Here is a 19,880-nt window from a genome sequence, read left to right as displayed (position 1 = left end):
TTTCAGTAAAATTGTCAAACCTTCTAAAAATCTACATTATCGTAATTATTTTGATTGTCCACGTGCGTCAACAAAAATATTGCACTGAATAGGTCATTGACACTCTTAGTGTGTCAATTAGATCTATCCAACTAAAGTCTTTTCTTGTCCGAAGTTAAGTTTCTAAAAATGTAGAAGCAGTTGTACTGAAATATGACCTTGTTAGACCTTCAACGATGATAAGAACAAGGCAAAGTGGTCCAAGGGAGATAACTCTAAAGTCTAGGTCAAGGCTGCCCTGGTAGCGTTCCTGCTTGTTCCTGAATTGAAATAGCACATTCAGGTACAATTAATGCACTTTTTGCGATATGGATAATTATTGCAGGGTGTTGATGTTGCATATTGTGATGTTAGGGTTGAATAAAAAGAGCTTAGTGTTTGCATATATTGGACATAGAATACTCTACTCAACTGTGTTAGGGTTGTCCAGTTTTCGATCAAATGATCATTCTTCCTAGTAAGAGATTACGGCCAACAACTTGTTAATTCAGTAGCGATTGTTAGGTCTAGCATTAAAGAAATACAACTACCGTGTATGTGCCCATCTTCTGTTAATCATCTACTAATGAGTAAATATGTTATTTCTTATGTCTGTATGTGTGCGTGCGTGCGTGCGTGCGTGGATTACAGTCAACTTTAACTAAATTTCAAGGGAGTCGAGCATGTACACTAATTTAAATTAGACAGGAGCATAATAACTATTCATCATTTATCCTATTCAGCGGTAGAAACTAACAGTTTTAGTCCACTAGTCCTTATAATGATAACATGTAACAATACTCTTAAAAATGGAAAATTTCTACTAATCCTTATGATACTTTAACTATTGGGCAGTTTGGCAAGGACTACAGGACTAGTGCCAATTTCTAACGCTGTGTTCTGGAGAGTAGACGACACGCACTAGAATCTACACATTACCGTATTTCCTCTATTAGACGCCCAGGCTTCTATTTATTTCGGACAAGCCTTTGACCCGACGTCAATTACAGGCCCGGGGTCTATTAATACACCCATTTCACTATGACCACTTTCAAACGTTAAGTCAAAGCCACGCACTCGTGACATATCGGATCGAGGACCGTTTTCAGACACACTTGGAGTTACCGGAAGAGAAAGGGAGTCCTCATTGTGTAATTTAGGTCCCAAAAAGGGATAATTAATTGTATCAATTGATCGACCCGGCGTCTATTAGAGGCCCAGCTTCTATTTTTGCACTGAACAATTGACCCGGCTTCTATTAGAGACCCGGCGTCTAATAGAGGAAGTACGGTAATCAGTGTTGAGTCAGCAATATTCAGTGTCCTTGTGTTGCAGAGAGAGTTTGCCATGATGTCGGTGTTGGCCGGGAGACAGCTGGCTGGTCACTCCAGGGTGTTGTCCTGTCTCCTCCCTGTCACTGCTCAGGGCACCTGCTATCACTGGTCAAGCTGCCGGGGACATTCTGACCACTGGGCATCAACCAGAGGACAGGTCAAAGACTGGAAGCTTGCCCCAAAGAACCATCTAATTCCAAACTATGTAAATGTCCACACATCAAGTAACTCTCTCATATCAAGACATTTTGAACATGGGAAACATCCACTAAGACAAATTCCTTATGAAGACTTGAAGAACAGTTTATCAGTGGAGCATGGATCAAAGATGCAGCTAACCAAGTTTAGGGCGATGTCACCAGCCTTGGGACAAGATGTATCAACATCTTCTCCATCGCGGGCGTTTCATTCCCTGCGCCGCCCACAGCAAGTGTTCCAGACCCATCCACTCCTAAACACACGACACGGATTGGTCAGCACAAGACGTCCAATCAGCTTCACCACCTCCATCCTCGAGTCCTCGCCGCAGTCGGTCAAACCTTACCTGAGGCTCATCCGCTTTGATAAGCCTATAGGTAGGGCATCAGGTCATACTAAGCTGATACTTCTGGTTTTTGTGTGTTACATGTCAGTCATCAGTTATCAGTTGATCATTCCCAATATTGTTGGACCCATGAAGATCCGGAGTAGAATAGGTCTTCAGGAACCCTTGCTTGCTGTAAAAAGCGACTATGCTTGTCGTAAAAGGTGACTAACGGGTGGTCAGACTCGCTGACTTGGTTGATGCATGTCATCGTATCTCAATTGCATGGATTGATGCTCATGATGTCAATCACTGGGTTGTCAGGTCCAGAATCGATTATTTACAGATCGCCCTCATAAAACTGAAATATTGCTGAGTGTGGTGTTAAACAAGAAACAAACAAACACAATATCAAGCACTGGGTTGTCTGGTTGAGAATCGATTATTTACAGGCTCGCCGTCATGTAGCTGAAAAAATGCTGAGTGCGGCATTAACATGATTAAACAATAAAATCCTCAAGTATCCAGTGTTTTATACAGAGATCTCCGTTCTTGTTTGATTTATACCCAGGACCCATTTGCTACCACTGCTTTGTTTTTTTCCGACTCTAACAGCATAACACTAAATATAGTCATCCAATCAAGTTACTCTTATGATCGAAAGAAATTGAGTATGAAGTTAGACATAGTAGTGAAGAAGGTGGCGACGTGACGTCCTAGACGAAGCTATGGTGGGAAATGGAGTATTTATCCTAATAGAATGGAGGAATATGATACAGAGGATAATTGAGGATGCAGTGTTATGTGTTTAGTGAGCTTTACAAAACCAATAATGACCATATTTACTCCTGTTTACACTCAATATAGACTTACGATGGTCTTACACTATAACTGTCGTAACTCGATCACCTTGCAGAATTAGGCCAAAATTTGTAGGTTCGATCCTAGCGCCACTAGTGGCTATTATGAGTTATGTCCTTTCTGTGTCCCTCCTATTGACCAATCAGATTCCACTTCTCATATCACTTGCATTTGCTTCAAACAAAATGGCAGCGCCCAGTCAAGACGATCTGATCGAGAATCAAGATCTATATTGTATACAAGATCTGTATTGATCACTTGGCGAAGTGCATCAAATCACGTGAGCACCTTGATTAAAAACATGAAGATATTTGGAAAATACCTGTTGACACTAAGTTGACGGTATGCCTGCTTTGCTAATCCTGCAATCGACCGAAATCTTCCTGGCAGTTTACGAACCAGATGGTAATTTCGCAATGCAGTTAGATTGGACTATAACTCATTACTCTAGCTAAATATAACTCCATAATTCCACCCTATTTCAGCAAGGGGGGAAACTGGACTTTTATAGTTCGTTCACTCCCTTGCCTCGGCAAGATGGGGTTGTCGAGCAGGGCCATGTTTGTAATGGACGTGTCTGTGTGCCTGCAGGGACCTACCTGCTGTACTGGCCGTGTACATGGAGCATCGCTATGGCTGCTGACCCTGGTCACCTCCCCGACCCCTACTTCCTGTTCATGTTCGGTGCAGGGTCCTTTCTCATGCGGGGCGCGGGCTGCATCATCAATGACATGTGGGACAAAGACTTTGACAAGATGGTGAGTTGTATTGTCTTATTATTCTTAATAATAATCACATTATTATTGATCTCTTGAATTGTGGTGGTGGGGTAGCCGAGTGGTTAAAGTGTTCGCTCGTCACACCGTGGACTTGGGTTCGATTCCCAAAACGGGTACAATGTCTGAACCCATTTCTGGTGTCCCTGCTGTGATATTGCTGAAATATTGCTAAAAGCGGCGTAAAACAGTACTCACTCACTTTTTAGAAATGCCATGTTGAATCCTAGGGTAGCATCTGCTGGTCTGGGTTCAAATCCCAGCTTCCACACTTGGACTGTCAGCACCATTCTCATGTGGTCATGTGTCAGTTTATGCTTTTTTCTCACACCAAGGGACAGCCTCCGTGGCCTAGTGGTAGAGCGTCCGCCCGAAGAGCGGAAGGTCAGGGGTTTGATCCATGGCTGCGTCATACCAAAAGACGTTAAAAGATGGTACTTCTTGTTACCCTGCCTGGCGCTTGGCATTAAGAGGCTTAAGATGCAAGGACTGGTCGGCTCGGAGTCAATATACTGTGTCTGAGTGGGGGTATTCATGTTAAACTGCGGCATGGTATCTCAGTGGGCTAGCACTATAAATCGGCATGAGTCCGGACTAGTACAACAGCCACACACACACACACGTGCATGCACGTTGCTATGTAAGTGCAATAATCTTGGGAGCGACGTTAAACCCAATTTCACCTCACCTCACCTCACCTCTCACACCAAGCTGACAACATCTTTTCAAAACCCAACTCACTCACAGATTTTTTAAATAGCACATTCAACACAATTAGCAAAAAATGTTGATGTTTATTTAGGATTAACAAGAAATTCCTGAGGACCCAATATTGCACATGGATAAAATGTTGATATCGCTAGAAGAAGCTATAAAAGGAAAACATATCAAAGAATAAGTAAATGATCGACTTTTAATTAATGTTTCCAGGTTGAAAGGACAAAGACCCGCCCTTTGGCATCAGGAGAGCTAAGTTCTTTCCAGGCGTTAGCATTACTTGGAACTCAGCTTGGTCTGGCCCTTGGTATCCTGCTACAGTTCAACACATACAGGTAATGTTCACATTAAAGCATAAGACTGCCTCCGTTGCCTCCGTTGTCTAGTGGTAGAATGTCCATCTGGAGAGCGGAAGGTCGGGGTTTGATCCCCGGTCTCGTCATACCTAAAGACTTGTTACCCTGCCTGGCGCTGGGCATTAAGGGGCTAAAACAGATCATGGCTCGGAATCAATATGCTGTTTCTCAGTGGGGTATTCATGTTAATCTGTGGCATGGTATCTTAGTGGGCTAGCAGGTTCACATTAACACATTCAGGCATGTTCAGGCAGTTTGTTTGTACAATGCCGCACTCAGCAATATTCCAGCTATATGATGGTGGTCTCTAAATAATCATGTCTGGACCAGACAATCCAGTGACTGACATCATGAGCTTCAATTAGGATAAGATTACAATTCAGTGAGCCTGACCACCCGATCCTTCATGGGTCACTTACAGGTAGTGTTCGCATTAACACATACAAATGAGGTTCACATTAACACATACAAATGAGGTTCACATTAACACATACAAATGAGGTTCAGTTTTAACACATACAAATGAGGTTCAGTTTTAACACATACAAATAAGGTTCAGTTTTAACACATACAAATGAGGTTCAGTTTTAACACATACAAATGAGGTTCACATTAACACATACAAATGAGGTTCAGTTTTAACACAAAAAAATGAGGTTCACATTAACACATACAAATGAGGTTCAGTTTTAACACATACAAATTAGGTTCATATTAACACATACAAATGAGGTTCAGTTTTAACACATACAAATTAGGTTCATATTAACACATAAAAATGAGGTTCACATTAACACATACAAATGAGGTTCGGTTTTAACACATACAAATGAGGTTCACATTAACACATACAAATGAGGTTCACATTAACACATACAAATGAGATTCAGGTTTAACACATACAAATGAGGTTCAGTTTTAACACATACAAATGAGGTTCAGTTTTAACACATACAAATGAGGTTCACATTAACACATACAAATGAGGTTCATATTAACACATACAAATGAGGTTCAGTTTTAACACATACAAATTAGGTTCATATTAACACATACAAATGAGGTTCACATTAACACATACAAATGAGGTTCGGTTTTAACACATACAAATGAGGTTCACATTAACACATACAAATGAGGTTCACATTAACACATACAAATGAGATTCAGGTTTAATGCATACAAATGAGGTTACATTTTAACACATACAAATGAGGTTCAGGTTTAACACATACAAATGAGGTTCAGGTTTAACACATACAAATGAGGTTCAGGTTTAACACTTACAAATGAGGTTCAGGTTTAACACATACAAATGAGGTTCACATTAACACATACAAATGAGGTTCACATTAACACATACAAATGAGGTTCAGTTGTAACACATACAAATGAGGTTCAGGTTTAACATATACAAATGAGGTACAGGTTTAACACATACAAATGAGGTTCAGGTTTAACACATACAAATAAGGTTCAGTTTTAACACATACAAATGAGGTTCAGGTTTAACACATACAAATGAGGTTCACATTAGCACATACAAATGAGGTTCAGGTTTAACACATACAAATGAGGTTCACATTAGCACATACAAATGAGGTTCAGGTTTAACACATACAAATGAGGTTCACATTAGAACATACAAATGAGGTTCAGTTTTAACACATACAGGGCAAGTAACTATCTTTTTTAGGCAACTTCAAAAGTAAGTTTCCACCTTCTTCTCCCCAGCATCCTCCTGGGGGCGGCGTCCATGGGCCTGGTGATCACCTACCCGCTGGCCAAGCGGTACACGTACTGGCCACAGCTGATGCTGGGTGAGATTCTTCAGCCTTGCGGATGAAGTCCACGTTTTACCGTTACACTATCCATACTATTGAACAAGTGATTTTTTTGTGCAAAGTAAAAAAATTACATTATATTTTATAATAAAAGATCAACAGTTTTAGGTGATAAAACATTAGTTTGATTGTTTCTATGATTTGTAATAATCCAATGTTGGTTAAAGCAATATTTATCAGTTTTCGTCTGTAACAGCTCAGAGTATCTGTCGTAAATTGTTTGCAGTATTTTGTGACGTTATGACAGTCTTCAAGTCTCATTGTGGATATCATCTGCCAGAAACTATCAATACGGTATATAAGCCTACCGTTATCTACTATTGGATGTTAATACTGTATGTAAGCCTACTGAATTTCACTTTTTAGAGTTATGTCCCTTTGTTGTGTTAGGGTCTGCTGATCATTGGATCAAATCATACTTTAGGTAAATTGCAATTATGTTAATCACAATAATCAGCACATCGTTTAAGGTTTGAATTCTCTGTGTGCAAACGTTCTGTAAGTTTGGGTTATTTTTCAATATTCATAGCATTGATATTGATGTTAGCAATGATTCATCAGGTTTATACTCTTATGTCCACTGTAATGGCATTTACTAGACTAACCTCACCATGGCTTCAGGCAGCAATACACAGAGTGGACATCCCAGTCATCTCATGTATACTTCTCAACTCTTGATAGGGATATTTGTATTGTCACAGGTTGTGGAGGAATGCTCGATGAGAGTATTCAATATTGCCATGGAACTGGCACATTTTCCATTTCACCTCATAAAATGCATTATAAATAATTATACATCACTAATTGTTGACCTCAGAATGTTGATTTTTTTTGTTCACTTTTTCAGAATTTATTATGGGTTCATTTATAAAAGAAATGGTTTGGCTTAATGAGTTGGTTCGTTGGTTGGTTTGTTGTTTAACGCCGTGCTCAGCAATATTCCAGCTATATGACGGCGGTCGGTAAATAATTGAGTCTGGACCAGACAATCCAGTGATTAATATCATGAGCATTCATCCAATTGGGATCGATGACATACATCAACCACGTCAGCAAGCCTGACCACCCGATCTCGTTAGTCGCCTCTTACGGCAAGCAAAGTTGCCTTTTACGGCAAGCATGGGTTGCTGAAGACCTATTCTACCCCGGATGTTTGTTTGCAAGTAAGGAACGGCCAATCTCTTTCATTCCTTGTGTTTCAGGTCTGACTTTCACCTTTTAGCCTTTTTAAAACAATGTAATAGGAATAATTGTGTCTTGTAACCAATTATCTCAAAATTTGTGTTATATTGACAAAGTCATCACCTGAAGCTAATAAACAGAATTTTTGCCCACCCAGATGGAACTGCTAAAATGCTAGTGTGTGGAAAAAAAAAAATATATATATATATATTGTAATAGATACAATTCAATAACAAATTTAGCCATTTTTATTCAAATGTGTTTTTAATTCAAATGTGTTTTTAATTCGTGTTTTCCTCATTTTAAGTCCTGAAGACAAGAATTAAATTGGACTGGCCTAAAATGAAGTTTAACTGGTTCAAAATTTGGTCCTGTTAGAGAAGTGTGTGTGCCGGTCTGGGACGTCCATTAGTATCCCTGCTTTCCTTGTGTGACAGGTTACCATGGTTACTGGTGTTGTAGTCTAGGCAACCTGCAGAGTGTACCACACCTTCCTGTGTGCATGAGTAGAGCAACACACTGATAACACTAACAGTACAATACAGCTGATGTGGCTGTGCAGGTGTCTGTGCATCTTCCTTAGGCAAGGGAGTTACTTGACCCTAAAAGTCCAGTTTCCACCCTTGCTTGACTTATGGAGTTATGGAGTCTATGCATAGTCCAATCAATATTGCTTTATGAAATTGACATCCGGTTTGTAAACTGCCGTGGAGATTTCATTCGATTGTCGGAATTGCAAAGCATGTCTACTGTCAACTTAATGTCAACAGATATTTTCCAAATCTTTTCATGTTTTTAATCAAGGTGCTCACGTGATTTGATGCACTTCGCAAATTAAGACCTGTTTTATTACAAAATATATCTTGATTCTCGATCAGATCGTGTTGACTGGGCGGCCATTTTGTTTGAAGCAAATGCAATCTGATTGGTCAGCAGGAGGGACATAGAAGGGACATAACTCGTAATAGCCACTGGTGGCGCTACAATCGAGCCCAGAAATTCCAGCCTAGTTCGACAAGAGTGGAAACTGGACTTTTGTCGTCAGTTAATTCCCTTGCCTCAGGAAGATGGTATCTGTGTCAGAATGAAAGTGTATTGACCAGGAAGATGAAACTATGGGAAACATGTTCAGTCAATGTTAGGAAGTGTATTTGATGACTGGCTATACAGTGGAATCTGTCCAATTCGGACTCAGTTGGGACTGGTAAAAAGATCCAGTTTACGGTGAGGACCGGATCACACAGAGGACAATAAGACAAAACGACAAATCTCATAAAGCAATTCTACAATTCTAAATAACTAAGCGGACAACCAAGTGTCTGGTCCAGTCCGATTTAGACAGGTTCTTTACAATAGTAAATTGGTTGTTGGGACCGTAATTTTAGTTCGAAGTCCGAAGTGTGAAAAGTCTTAATGAGAGAGTTGTAGGTCAGTTTGAGTAATGATAATTTGTTAAGGAACTGAGGAGACCGGAGTCTGCTTCACCGAAATTCAAATTTTACAGTCCGATTTGGACAGATTCCACTGTATATTATTGGTTGGTTTGATTAATGTATTGCATAATCATTATGGTAGTTGATGTTTATATCGGATTTCACATATTTAAAATAACGAATGAAGCGTGAGGATGGTCGTATGTTTTCAGGTGTAACATTAAACTGGGGTGTCCTCCTGGCGTGGTCGGCACTCCGCAGCACTCTGGACCCCACCATAGTGCCGCTATACCTGGCGTGCGTTGTGTACACTGTATTCTATGACACAATCTATTCGCACCAGGTACTTGCAGACCATCTCGTTACTTATTTATGTTGTCTCCGTGATGGCCGCGTTGGAAGGTGGTTGAGAATATTTGGTAGATTGTGTTTCTTTTCTTATTTATATCTTGTATATTTTGTATATTTCATATATATATATATTTTTTTTTAAATAGAAATTGTAGATGCTGTTTTTTGCCTTCTCATCTATTATGTATGTGAAAAGGAAATGAACTACATTTTGGTACTCAGGAACTACTTTTTGGTAGTAAAGAACTACTTTTTGTTACTCAGGAACTACTTTTTGGTACTATAGAACTACTTTTTGGTACTCAGGAACTACTTTTTGGTAGTAAAGAACTACTTTTGGATGGTAAAGAACTACTTTTGGGTAGTAAGGAACTACTTTTGGATGGTAAAGAACTACTTTTGGGTAGTAAGGAACTACTTTTTTGTAGTAGAGAACTACTTTTTGGTAGTGAAGAAATACTTTTGTGTCATTGGGTTGTCACGGCCTGAAAAATTATTATACTCTTTATTTTTTAATGCCTGAACTTTTATTATTGTGTTGATATTTATAGATGGTTTCTTTTTTTGCAATAGAGGTATTCTAATTTAATTTTTTAGAAATTATATGTGTTTCCACACATCACTCCTACCAAACATTCTGAATGACCCTTCAAGCCCACACCCAGGGACTGACTGCATCATTAGATGGATCTGCCAAACCTGAATAACAATCCAAACAATAGGAACAGTTGAACTGTAAGGCCTGGAAGCTGTGCTCGGAGTACGCTGCCATCCCGCTCTGCTTGTCTGCATCCTGCCTGCTCCTCACCCACGCACCAGCCCGGGTCGTCATGGTTACTGATCCCTGATTTGTTCGTTGATACTGACTTTTTTAACCTAGATGGCAGACCCCACATAACTGTCACACTGGTGTTGTGTTTGTTTTGTCCAGAATACTTATCCATAGTTCATGTTCAACCAAGTAATGTAATAGTGCTGGGACAGGTAACTCGGGTACTCGTGATATATTGTTTAATGACAAACATTATCTAAAACTCTATGGTTACACTACAAGTCACTAATGTTCCCATTTCTTTCTGACAATGCAGCCATTCCTTCTGACTTCTATATGTTTGAATAAAGATATAACTTCATGCAGTAAACTTCAGTGTATGCATGACCAGATCATTTTACACGTGTATCAAAATACATTTTTTCAGGGCTAAGGTCAAACTTTTCCAAATCGGACAGTTTGTACCTATCTCTAAATATCTACAGTGGGTACCCGGGTAGGGTCGGGTAATAAAGTGGTGGGTACCCGGGTAGTAAATTGGACTCATCCCAGCACTATAATGTAACAAAAAGTATCTGGTATACTGTAAATCAGGAAATTTATGTTTCATGAAATCTGAAAGCACTTACTTGTTAATCTGGAAAAAAAAAAGATTACTTGGATATGCCATGGAGTGCTAAGAGTTCACTTGATTAACAACGTTTACTTCTCTCACTACCTGTGAAGATCCGGGGTAGAATAGGTCTTCAGCAACCCATGCTTGCTGTAAAAGGCGACTAAAGTGATTGGGTGGTCAGGCTCGCTGACTTGGTTGATGCATGTCATCATGTCCCAATTGCGTGGATTGATGCTCATGATGTCAATCACTGGATTGTCTGGTTCAGACTTGATTATTTACAGACCGCCGTCTTTTAGCTGGAATATTGCTGAATGCGGTGTTTAACAAACAAACAAAAAACTTGGATATGCTAACTGTTCACTTGATTAATAGCGTTTGCTTCTCCCACTTGGCATGTGATCCTACTTCCATGGAACTCAATGTAGGAAACACAATGACAGGCAACAGGTCAGGTCAACCGACATAGATTGTTTTAGTTCCAAGTGTTACACAAGTCAGATCTTATACTCGCATTAACGTTTACAGTTTTTGGTTTATATTTTTCGAAAGATTTGTCTTGAGATGTAGAAGTGCGTTTTAAATCCCACAGCACAAATAGGCAGACTATTGTAACGGGTCGTTCGGTAGCCCCTGCGAGTGATGTAGAGATTGGCTGATGATGATGCACAAAATAGGGGATTGGTAACCATGGCTACTACTCAGGGTACACTGTTCCTTCCCTTCTCTGCACTCGTCTCTCCTGCGTGTTTTGTGCCTCTACCTGTCTCACATGTTTTGTGCTTCGACCTGGTGCATGTAGTGTACTTCTGTGTCGGTGAGTTCACATTCAGTTGCTATATTTACGAATGAAAATATGTGATTCAAGTAGAAGATTAGAAATGCATGAAAATCGTATGTAGCACTTTGCCATGGTTTCGATGGAATGAGCTGTTACCTTGGTTACTTTGTAGTCATTTTTATTTTTAGACATGCGAGGACACAGATGCATTAAGTACATTCATAGTATAGATAGAGAGGGTTGTCGTCAAAACAATAAGATCAGTTTGTCAAAAAAGTTGTAGTATTCAATCAGTTATTGGGAAAGTCAAAACAATTATTCATTGTCTATAGTTTTATTAATGATAAGGCTTCAATCAATTCAATTATGTTTCTTCATCTTTAAGGGACTTGTGGGCAATAAGATGATGTTAGAGTACTGTTTGGTGGTGAGGCAGGTGGCTTGAAAAATTAAGAAGAGATTATGTTTAGGAAACTAGTATTGGGGGGGGGGGGGGGATCTCATGTCTGTAATATGTTTACAGTGTGAGCTAGTTGTGGTACATCAGAGAACAGACCTGATTCAGCTGCAATTGGCATCTTCATAGGCGGCCATTGAGTGCATGGAGGTATAGGTGTCACCCTATCTCGTTAAAATCAGATCTTAGTTCTCGCTACCGCTAAACAAAGATCTGAGGACATCCCATTACGGGTCACGTCAGACTGACCTTGCGCGAATTTTGACCGACCAATGGAATGACCAATCAGAATGCAGCTTTCTCGTGCCTTACAGCACTAATTTCAAATTGGCGACTACGCCTTGAAACATATTTTGACAAATTCTCGATTACAAATTTGAAACCTGAACAAAAGAACATTCTGGAATGGCTAATAGATGGTCTAGATTGTATGGTTTTAAGTCGTTAAACTCGTAACTATCGTTCAGAGTTAAAGTTTTCGAGGCTACATGATCAGAAATCACATTCCGACTGTCACTTTCATAATCTGGTAAGCGATGCTCTGATTGGTCGGATGAAATGTCGTTCTGACGTGACCCCTAATGGGATGTCCTCAGATCTTTGTTTAGCGGTAGCGAGAACTAAGGTTTGATTTTAATGAGATTGAGGTGTCACCTCGGTCGTATTATGTCATGAACGGAAACTTATTACAACTAGTAATTGATCAACTGACATCTCTGATCATTGATATAAGTATCAGTCTGTTTATCGTCATGAAGCAATGATTGGAGAACGCCTAGCACTAGCAACATGCATGCTAACATACTTACTAGAATATAATGGTACTTGTTTTTTTGTACAGATTTATGCACAGCTTGTCTTTGAGTTTGCAACTAACATCACCCCATCTCTACCCAGAATTTACAGTTTGTGTTTCAGATGAAAATTTTACATCATTTAGAAGAGGCAGTTACATCTTTTGTGCTGGTCTGCAGCCAATCACTCGCAAGGGTTATGTCCCTTTGGTTCTGCCTACAAGAGGACACTTGAAATTTAACATTCATGGAGCATCAAATTCTCAACTATTTGAAACTAATGATCAATGTAAAAATATTTAGAAGCATTTTGTTTAATTGTAGCATTCCAAATAAGGATGTGACTTGATGATTCAGAAAATAGGTCTATATCTGTATCGCCATGGACACTTAATACTCTATATTTAGGGTCCATGGTATCTCCAAACAGTTAATCCCCAAGTGTTGTCTTGTAAAGACACCAAAATGGATGTTACCCACCTTCAGTGTGAATATAGCTTTTCCTATTTCACAGACAATTTTTGGTGTCCCTGCTAGGTTTCACCTTCAACTACGGCGTGCTGTTTGGGTGGTCCGCAGTGAAGGGCTATACCGATTGGTCGGTTTTAGTGCCTATGTACGCAGGCAGTATAGCATGGACACTTATATATGACACCATCTATGCTCACCAAGTGAGTATTGGTACTTGCAACGATCACCGGGGGTGGGGATGGGGGTGCCAATAGCTTTGGGTTGGAGTAGTTGGTTTAGTTGGGATTTCCTCTTCCAGTTTTGTCAAGAGCAGCAACAAGTCAGGGCTAGTGATTAGGTCCGTTTGTCCAAAACTAGAATTCAGGAAGAACTTTCCTTGTGGACTATTGCCTTTGATTAGGAGGATGGCCTCTCTGTAGCCGATTAGTTTTGTGGACAGGTTGCCTGAATACATTCAGTGACCAGTCTTGAACTGGCAAATAAAAATATGCATTAAACTGCCATGCAGGTTTAGAAATTATTTTATATTTTATGTTTTCAATATAAAATAATTTAATTTAAAATTACCCATGCAGGGTTTGAAATTATTTTATATTTTGTATTTTCAATATGAAATAATTTAATTCAAAATAACCCATGCAGGGTTAGAATTTATTTTATATTTTGTATTTTCAATATTAAATAATTTGATTCAAAATAACCCATGCAGAGTTAGAAATTATTTTATATTTTGTATTTTCAATATAAAATATTTTAGTTTAAAATAACCCATGCAGGGTTAGAAATTATTTTATATTTTGTATTTTCAATATGAAATAATTTAATTTAAAATAACCCATGCAGGTTTAGAAATTATTTTATATTTTATATTTTCAATATAAAATAATTTAATTTAAAATTACCCATACAGGGTTTGAAATTATTTTATGTTTTGTATTTTCAATATGAAATAATTTGATTCAAAATAACCCATGCAGGGTTTGAAATTATTTTATATTTTGTATTTTCAATATAAAATAATTTAATTCAAAATAACCCATGCAGGGTTAGAAATTATTTTATATTTTGTATTTTCAATAATATTTTATATTTTGTATTTTCAATATAAAATAATTTCTGACCCTACATGGCAGTTAAATGCAATTCTTGTATTTGCCAGTCTAAGACTGGTCATAGAATGTATTCAGGCAACTGTGCAAGTCACAAAGTTGGATAATGCTAGAAAACGAGGTTCTGAAATTCTGCAATCATTCAGTTGAAGTTAGTTGAAGTCAGTTGAAGTCAGCTGGGACTTGTTATTCAGGACTTGGCAGCTCAGTACCTACCTATTGCTCAGATATTCTGGAAATGTTGAATAGCAATCTTCAGGCCAAGACTGTTGTAACCCCTGTTAACCCCAGGAACACTGTTGATTCATTAAGACAGACTCTGCTTTAACTTGACTAAGACTGTGTTCCTTCTTATTCTAAGACAGTTATGATTCTTCTGCTTTCTATTCTTGTTGTCCTCATCTTCCCGAGGCTCGGGATTCCACTAGCCTATGTCAAAGCCTAGTTTCTACCCTTGCCACATCAAGCCAACTTTTCCTGGCCCCACCCTTGTGCAGCCTCGTAGATCATGAGTTGGGGGGCACGAGTAGCCCAGTCCTCTAAGGCGCCGCGATTCGCTGTGCATCCCTTTAGCACGCCAGAAACCTATAACTGTGGTTTCGAATCCCGGTTTGCCCCGATTATGTTTCTAGGTTTGTCAGCACCATACCCGTGCATGTTGGTTTCACTGAAGTGGTAAACGTCTAAGACCTGCATCACTTCGGCTTTCCTCACACATTAAGCTGACATGCTGTGATATAACTGGAATACTGTTAAAAACGGCGTTAAACCCAACTCACTCACTCACTCACTCACTAGATCATGAGTTGTGACCCTTGTAATGAAAACACGATATCCAATCAGATCATTGTTATCTCGTATAGCTTCACAAAGATGGCGACTGCCATAAGCGACAACCTAGTCGATCAGATAACAAAAACAATCCCAATTTTATCCCTGACACAAAAACATAGGCAATTGATGGGGGGTTTAGAAAATAAAAAAAAGACATATATTCGTGTCAACAAAGACGGGCAGTGTTAAATCACTTTCATATGAAGGTGTACCAGTCGTGGATGTTGATTATGTGAAATGTTCTCTGATTTGACTATCGATATGTGCGATAGTCCAATCATATTTAGCACAGGAAAGTGGACTTGATGTGGCAAGGGTGGAAACAGGACTTTGATAAAAAGGCTAGTGGATGCTCTTGCCTCGGGAAGATGTATTGTCCTATGCATGAAAAACTTTGATATCATGTGTTTCCACTAATATTAAATGAGGCTTGTCTTAAAAGGGGAGGTAATTATGGAAGACTCATTTTGAAATTTCACTGCATAAATACAAAACATTTAATGGAGAAATTATTTCCCAGTTTATCATATAAAAAATCAATTGCCGCTTTCAGATAGTGACAAAAGCTCTTTGACACAATTTCAAAATTCATCTGTTGGGGTGTAAGGTGCTGCAATTCACTGTGCAAAGTTATGTCCCTTAGACATGCCAGGATCCTCTTGTTTTTGTCCCAGATTTGTCTGCTCTGTCAGCACGATACCATACGTGTTGGTCTACAGTCCACCAGCAGACAATTCACACCTGGTGATATAACTGAAGTACTGTTCCAAGCTGCATCAAATCACACACTCACTCACTCTCTCTCTCTCGTCTTGATAATGACCAAGTGAAAGAGCGGAGACAAAGAACTAAAACTGATTGGGGAATAATGATGATTACATAGTTTGCTTCACTGTTACCATGGTTACCCTGTTATCATAAACTAACAACGTTTCTCATATGTTCATGTCCCAACACTTCTTGTCAAAATTAATTAATTAAATACCGTATTCGATTTAATAAGCGCCCACAGCGATATTTGCTAATATATTGGCTAGTGAACAATCCCAATTAGCACCCCTTCTGATTGATCAATGTACACAAGACTCATTTATGCACCTTTAATTATGGGCAAATAAATTCTGGAAAAATACATCTGTCGTATATAAACATTTCAGGCTGTCAGCATAAACCATGAAATTTATCTTTCAACCCTGTTTTTTTCACCAAAATAATATTCTAAAAAGAGCCCACTATATCTAATTTTGAGAGCGCCCTGGGCGCTTATTACGTCGAATACGGTAATATCTTGTAAATTTGCTAACATGCTGAATTTCAAAGTCCAGAAACCTGAGCACAGCTCAGGTTCAATCAACAAGTTTTACTTTGGCATTCTTTTGATTATAGTTGTATTCTTCAATTTCTGCATGCATTTTGTTGACTTTTGATTTATTTCAAAAAGGCTGTATTTCTTACATGTATTTGTAATTTTACAAGTTTTCTTGATGCAAGCTTTCTAGAATGACTAGATTAGTTCTGGAGTCTTTAGCAGTGCTTACAGCAAGCTATGCAATACATGGAGCAGGAACACACCCTAACATTCCCCACATTTTGAAAAGAATAAATTTGATATTACCAGTGATTAGTTTCTTCATGGTAGGTGTAGCATCCCTTACATATGTTGTCATCCTGTCCCTCCTCCCCCCAAGTGACGAGTCAGAGAAAGTCCACATTCCTCTGCGCCAGCTAGACATATTGTCGGGGTGAAGACAGAATAAAAGTTAATGATGCTTTTTTGCTTCGTCAGCAATTTTGTAAAGGGCCCTGTACTATATTTAACTGAAAATGTAATAGAGAAAAATGAAATCGATCATCTTATATATTTGAAATCTGGGGGAAATTCATATTGGCCATGTGAGGGTGAATCATCAGGCATTTAGGACATTGGTCATAAGTAATCTGAAGATCTTTTGAACAGATCAAATACTACAAATTTATCAGAGTTGGAAAATTGTTGGACTTGCCATATGTCATCCCTGTTTCTGTTGTATTTCATTCCAAATCTAACAAAGCTCTTCATTCCTGTAACATATCCCAGCACAAAGAAATTACATATATATTACTTGACTGTCTCCGTGGTCTAGTGGTAGAACGTCCGCCTGGTGGGCAAAAGGCCGCGTCATACCAAAAGACGTTAAAAGATGGTACTTGTTGTTACCCTGCATGGCTTTCGGCATTAAGGGGCTAAAACAAGGACTGGTCGGCTCGGAGTCAGTATACTGTATCTGAGTGGGGTATTCCTGTTAACTGGTATCTCAGTGGGCGATAAAATCAACATTAGTCCGGACTAGTACAAGCAGCCCGCCCCCACACACAAACATACATGCATGTCGCTATATAAGTGCAATAATCTTGGACACGATGTTAAACCCCATTTCACCTCACCTCATATATATTATTGACTTAGGAAATTCTCCAAAAACGTCTGTGTTGTCAGTATATCACAATATGATGTAAGTCGGTAAAGCATCTTAAAGATTAGTGATCAGGTTTCAATATTGTATTCTTGCATGGCCATCACCTGTCGTCATTCTTGATGTAAATCGTTGTTGTTTCTGTGTAGGACAAGTATGATGATATGTTGATCGGCGTGAAGTCGTCGGCGCTGAAGCTGGGGGATCAGACCAAGCCGTGGCTGGCGGGGTTCTCCAGCCTGATGGTCAGTGGTCTGAGTCTGTCCGGCTACCTGTGTGACCAGACCTGGCCCTTCTATGTGGGCGTGGCAGCCACAGCAGCCCATCTCACGCACCAGGTGGGTACTGACAGGTGTCCGTGGACGTCATTGGAAGCCCGTGTGGAACAAGAAAGCAACGTTATCACTATCCCCTGCCATTGGGCACTTAGACCTTGAGGTGTTTACCTTAAAGCTGATTATCTAAAAGCTTGCACTGCAAACAGGATGCACAAATTGTAAAGCATGGAGAGAGGGAAGATGCTCTGGAAAAAATAAATAATTATGGCATTTGCTTCTTAATTCTGTCTTGACAAGTAAGTCATAGATAAGCATGCAAAGTTTCAACTTCAGAAGTTTGTGAGAAAACTTGTCCGCAATGCAGCCTCTATGCACTAAGTAAAACAAGGAAACACGAAAAATAGAAAACATTCAGAAATACAAAAACAGTTCAGCATGTGTTTGATACATATGCATAGTTTCATAATAAAACATTAAATGTTTTTCGGAGTTCTGCTCGGGAAACAAAACCTGACGCAAGAACAGCGGCCATTCCTATATCCCCTTCCCACCTTGTGATGGGGGATAATAACGTGTGCACAGCTAGCATCTCTGTAGACCCTGGACATGCAGGGGGGAATAGATGGCTCAGTGGACCAAGATGTCTGTATGGGCGAGACAGAGTTGTTTTCCCACTGAGCTACCGGGGCAGGTCATGTCATGACTCCAGCTAGTTGATGCTTGTACATGTTATTTCTCTCGCACGCTTTGAACAAATTCTTTATATACCGCGATGCACTGTTTTATTTTACTATAAGGTATGTTGATGTTTCCTTATTTTTTATTTTTTTAACCGCCACCATGGTCTAGTGGTAGAGCGTCCGCCCGGAGAGGGGAAGGTACGGGGTGCGATCCCCGGCCACGTCATACCAAAAGACGTTAAAAGATGGTACTTGTTGTTACCCTGTCTGGTGCTCGGCATTAAGGGGCTAAAACAAGGACTGGTCGGCTCGGAGTCAGTATACTGTGTCTGAGTGGGGTATTCATGTTAAACTGCGGCATGGTATCTCAGTGAGCTAGCACTATAAATCGGCATCAGTCCGGACTAGTACAAGCAGCCACACACACACACACACGTACATGCACGTCGCTATATAAGTGCAATAATCTTGGACGCGACGTTAAACCCCTCACCTCACCTCACCTTATTTTTTTAGGTTTTTCTTGCATTTAGTTGGTTCATAAGTTTGATAAAACACGCCTCCATGCTTTTGGTTGGAAGTGTATAACCTTGAAAAGCCCTCGGGCTTTCCCTTGCTTGCGGTTTTACATTTTCAACCAAGACCTTGGAGGCGTGCTTGATCCTCTACATCAGCCCCTGTGTTCCAGCTGTACATGGTGGATCTCAACAACCCTGACGACTGTGCCGCCAAGTTCCGCTCCAACACCCAGATCGGGGTCATCATGTTCATCGCCATCATGTGTGGGACGCTGCTGAGAGAAGACAAGGCTAAACATGCCCCGACTGACACACGCGCTGGGACCACACCGTGACACGTCTTTCAGAATCTACTTGGTGTGCTTTCTTGTTGATGAATCGATTGCATTGAGCAATGTTAGTAAAGATGAAAAGATTCCATGGTCTTTCAATTTTTTTGAAGACTTTTTTTTATATGTATGAAACTATAAAATGTCTTGCTTACTATGACATATTTGTCAAATGACACCTGCATGTTTTTTGTCTAAGACATATTGATGCAATAAAATATGATGCATTTACTAAAAGTTGTTGTTTTTCAACCTTGGGTAAACAAAGATAACCAGTTAAATCTGGAGTGATGAGGGTCTCACTTACGTATTATATGCTCTGAAAAGTGAGCAGTTTTTGCAGAATATGAGATTACGCAATCATACAATTCAAATCAATTCTACAGTATATCT

At 39.5% G+C, this 19,880-nt stretch overlaps 1 protein-coding gene across 2 annotated transcripts; it reads left to right on the top strand.

The window, feature by feature from the left end:
• The first annotated feature begins 265 nt into the window (after nt 1-265).
• Nucleotides 266-19,659, top strand: LOC139445088 (4-hydroxybenzoate polyprenyltransferase, mitochondrial-like). Of its 2 annotated transcripts, none has more exons than XM_071226171.1 (8): nt 266-322; nt 1,354-1,927; nt 3,328-3,494; nt 4,443-4,564; nt 6,320-6,405; nt 13,353-13,486; nt 17,832-18,020; nt 19,329-19,659. In XM_071226171.1, the coding sequence occupies exons 2-8, from the start codon at nt 1,366-1,368 to the stop codon at nt 19,491-19,493; spliced, it is 1,425 nt and encodes a 474-aa protein (XP_071082272.1). In that variant the 5' UTR covers nt 266-322; nt 1,354-1,365; the 3' UTR covers nt 19,494-19,659. The 2 variants fall into 2 exon arrangements, with proteins under 2 accessions (XP_071082272.1, XP_071082273.1); XM_071226172.1 differs by lacking the exon at nt 13,353-13,486 and adding an exon at nt 9,257-9,387.
• Nucleotides 19,660-19,880: the final 221 nt, after the last annotated feature.

This window comes from Haliotis cracherodii, unplaced genomic scaffold (assembly GCF_022045235.1).
Source record: "Haliotis cracherodii isolate W230 unplaced genomic scaffold, xgHalCrac1.p SCAF_6, whole genome shotgun sequence".
NCBI lineage: Eukaryota > Metazoa > Mollusca > Gastropoda > Lepetellida > Haliotidae > Haliotis > Haliotis cracherodii.
This window is presented reverse-complemented; position numbering and strand designations above follow the sequence as displayed.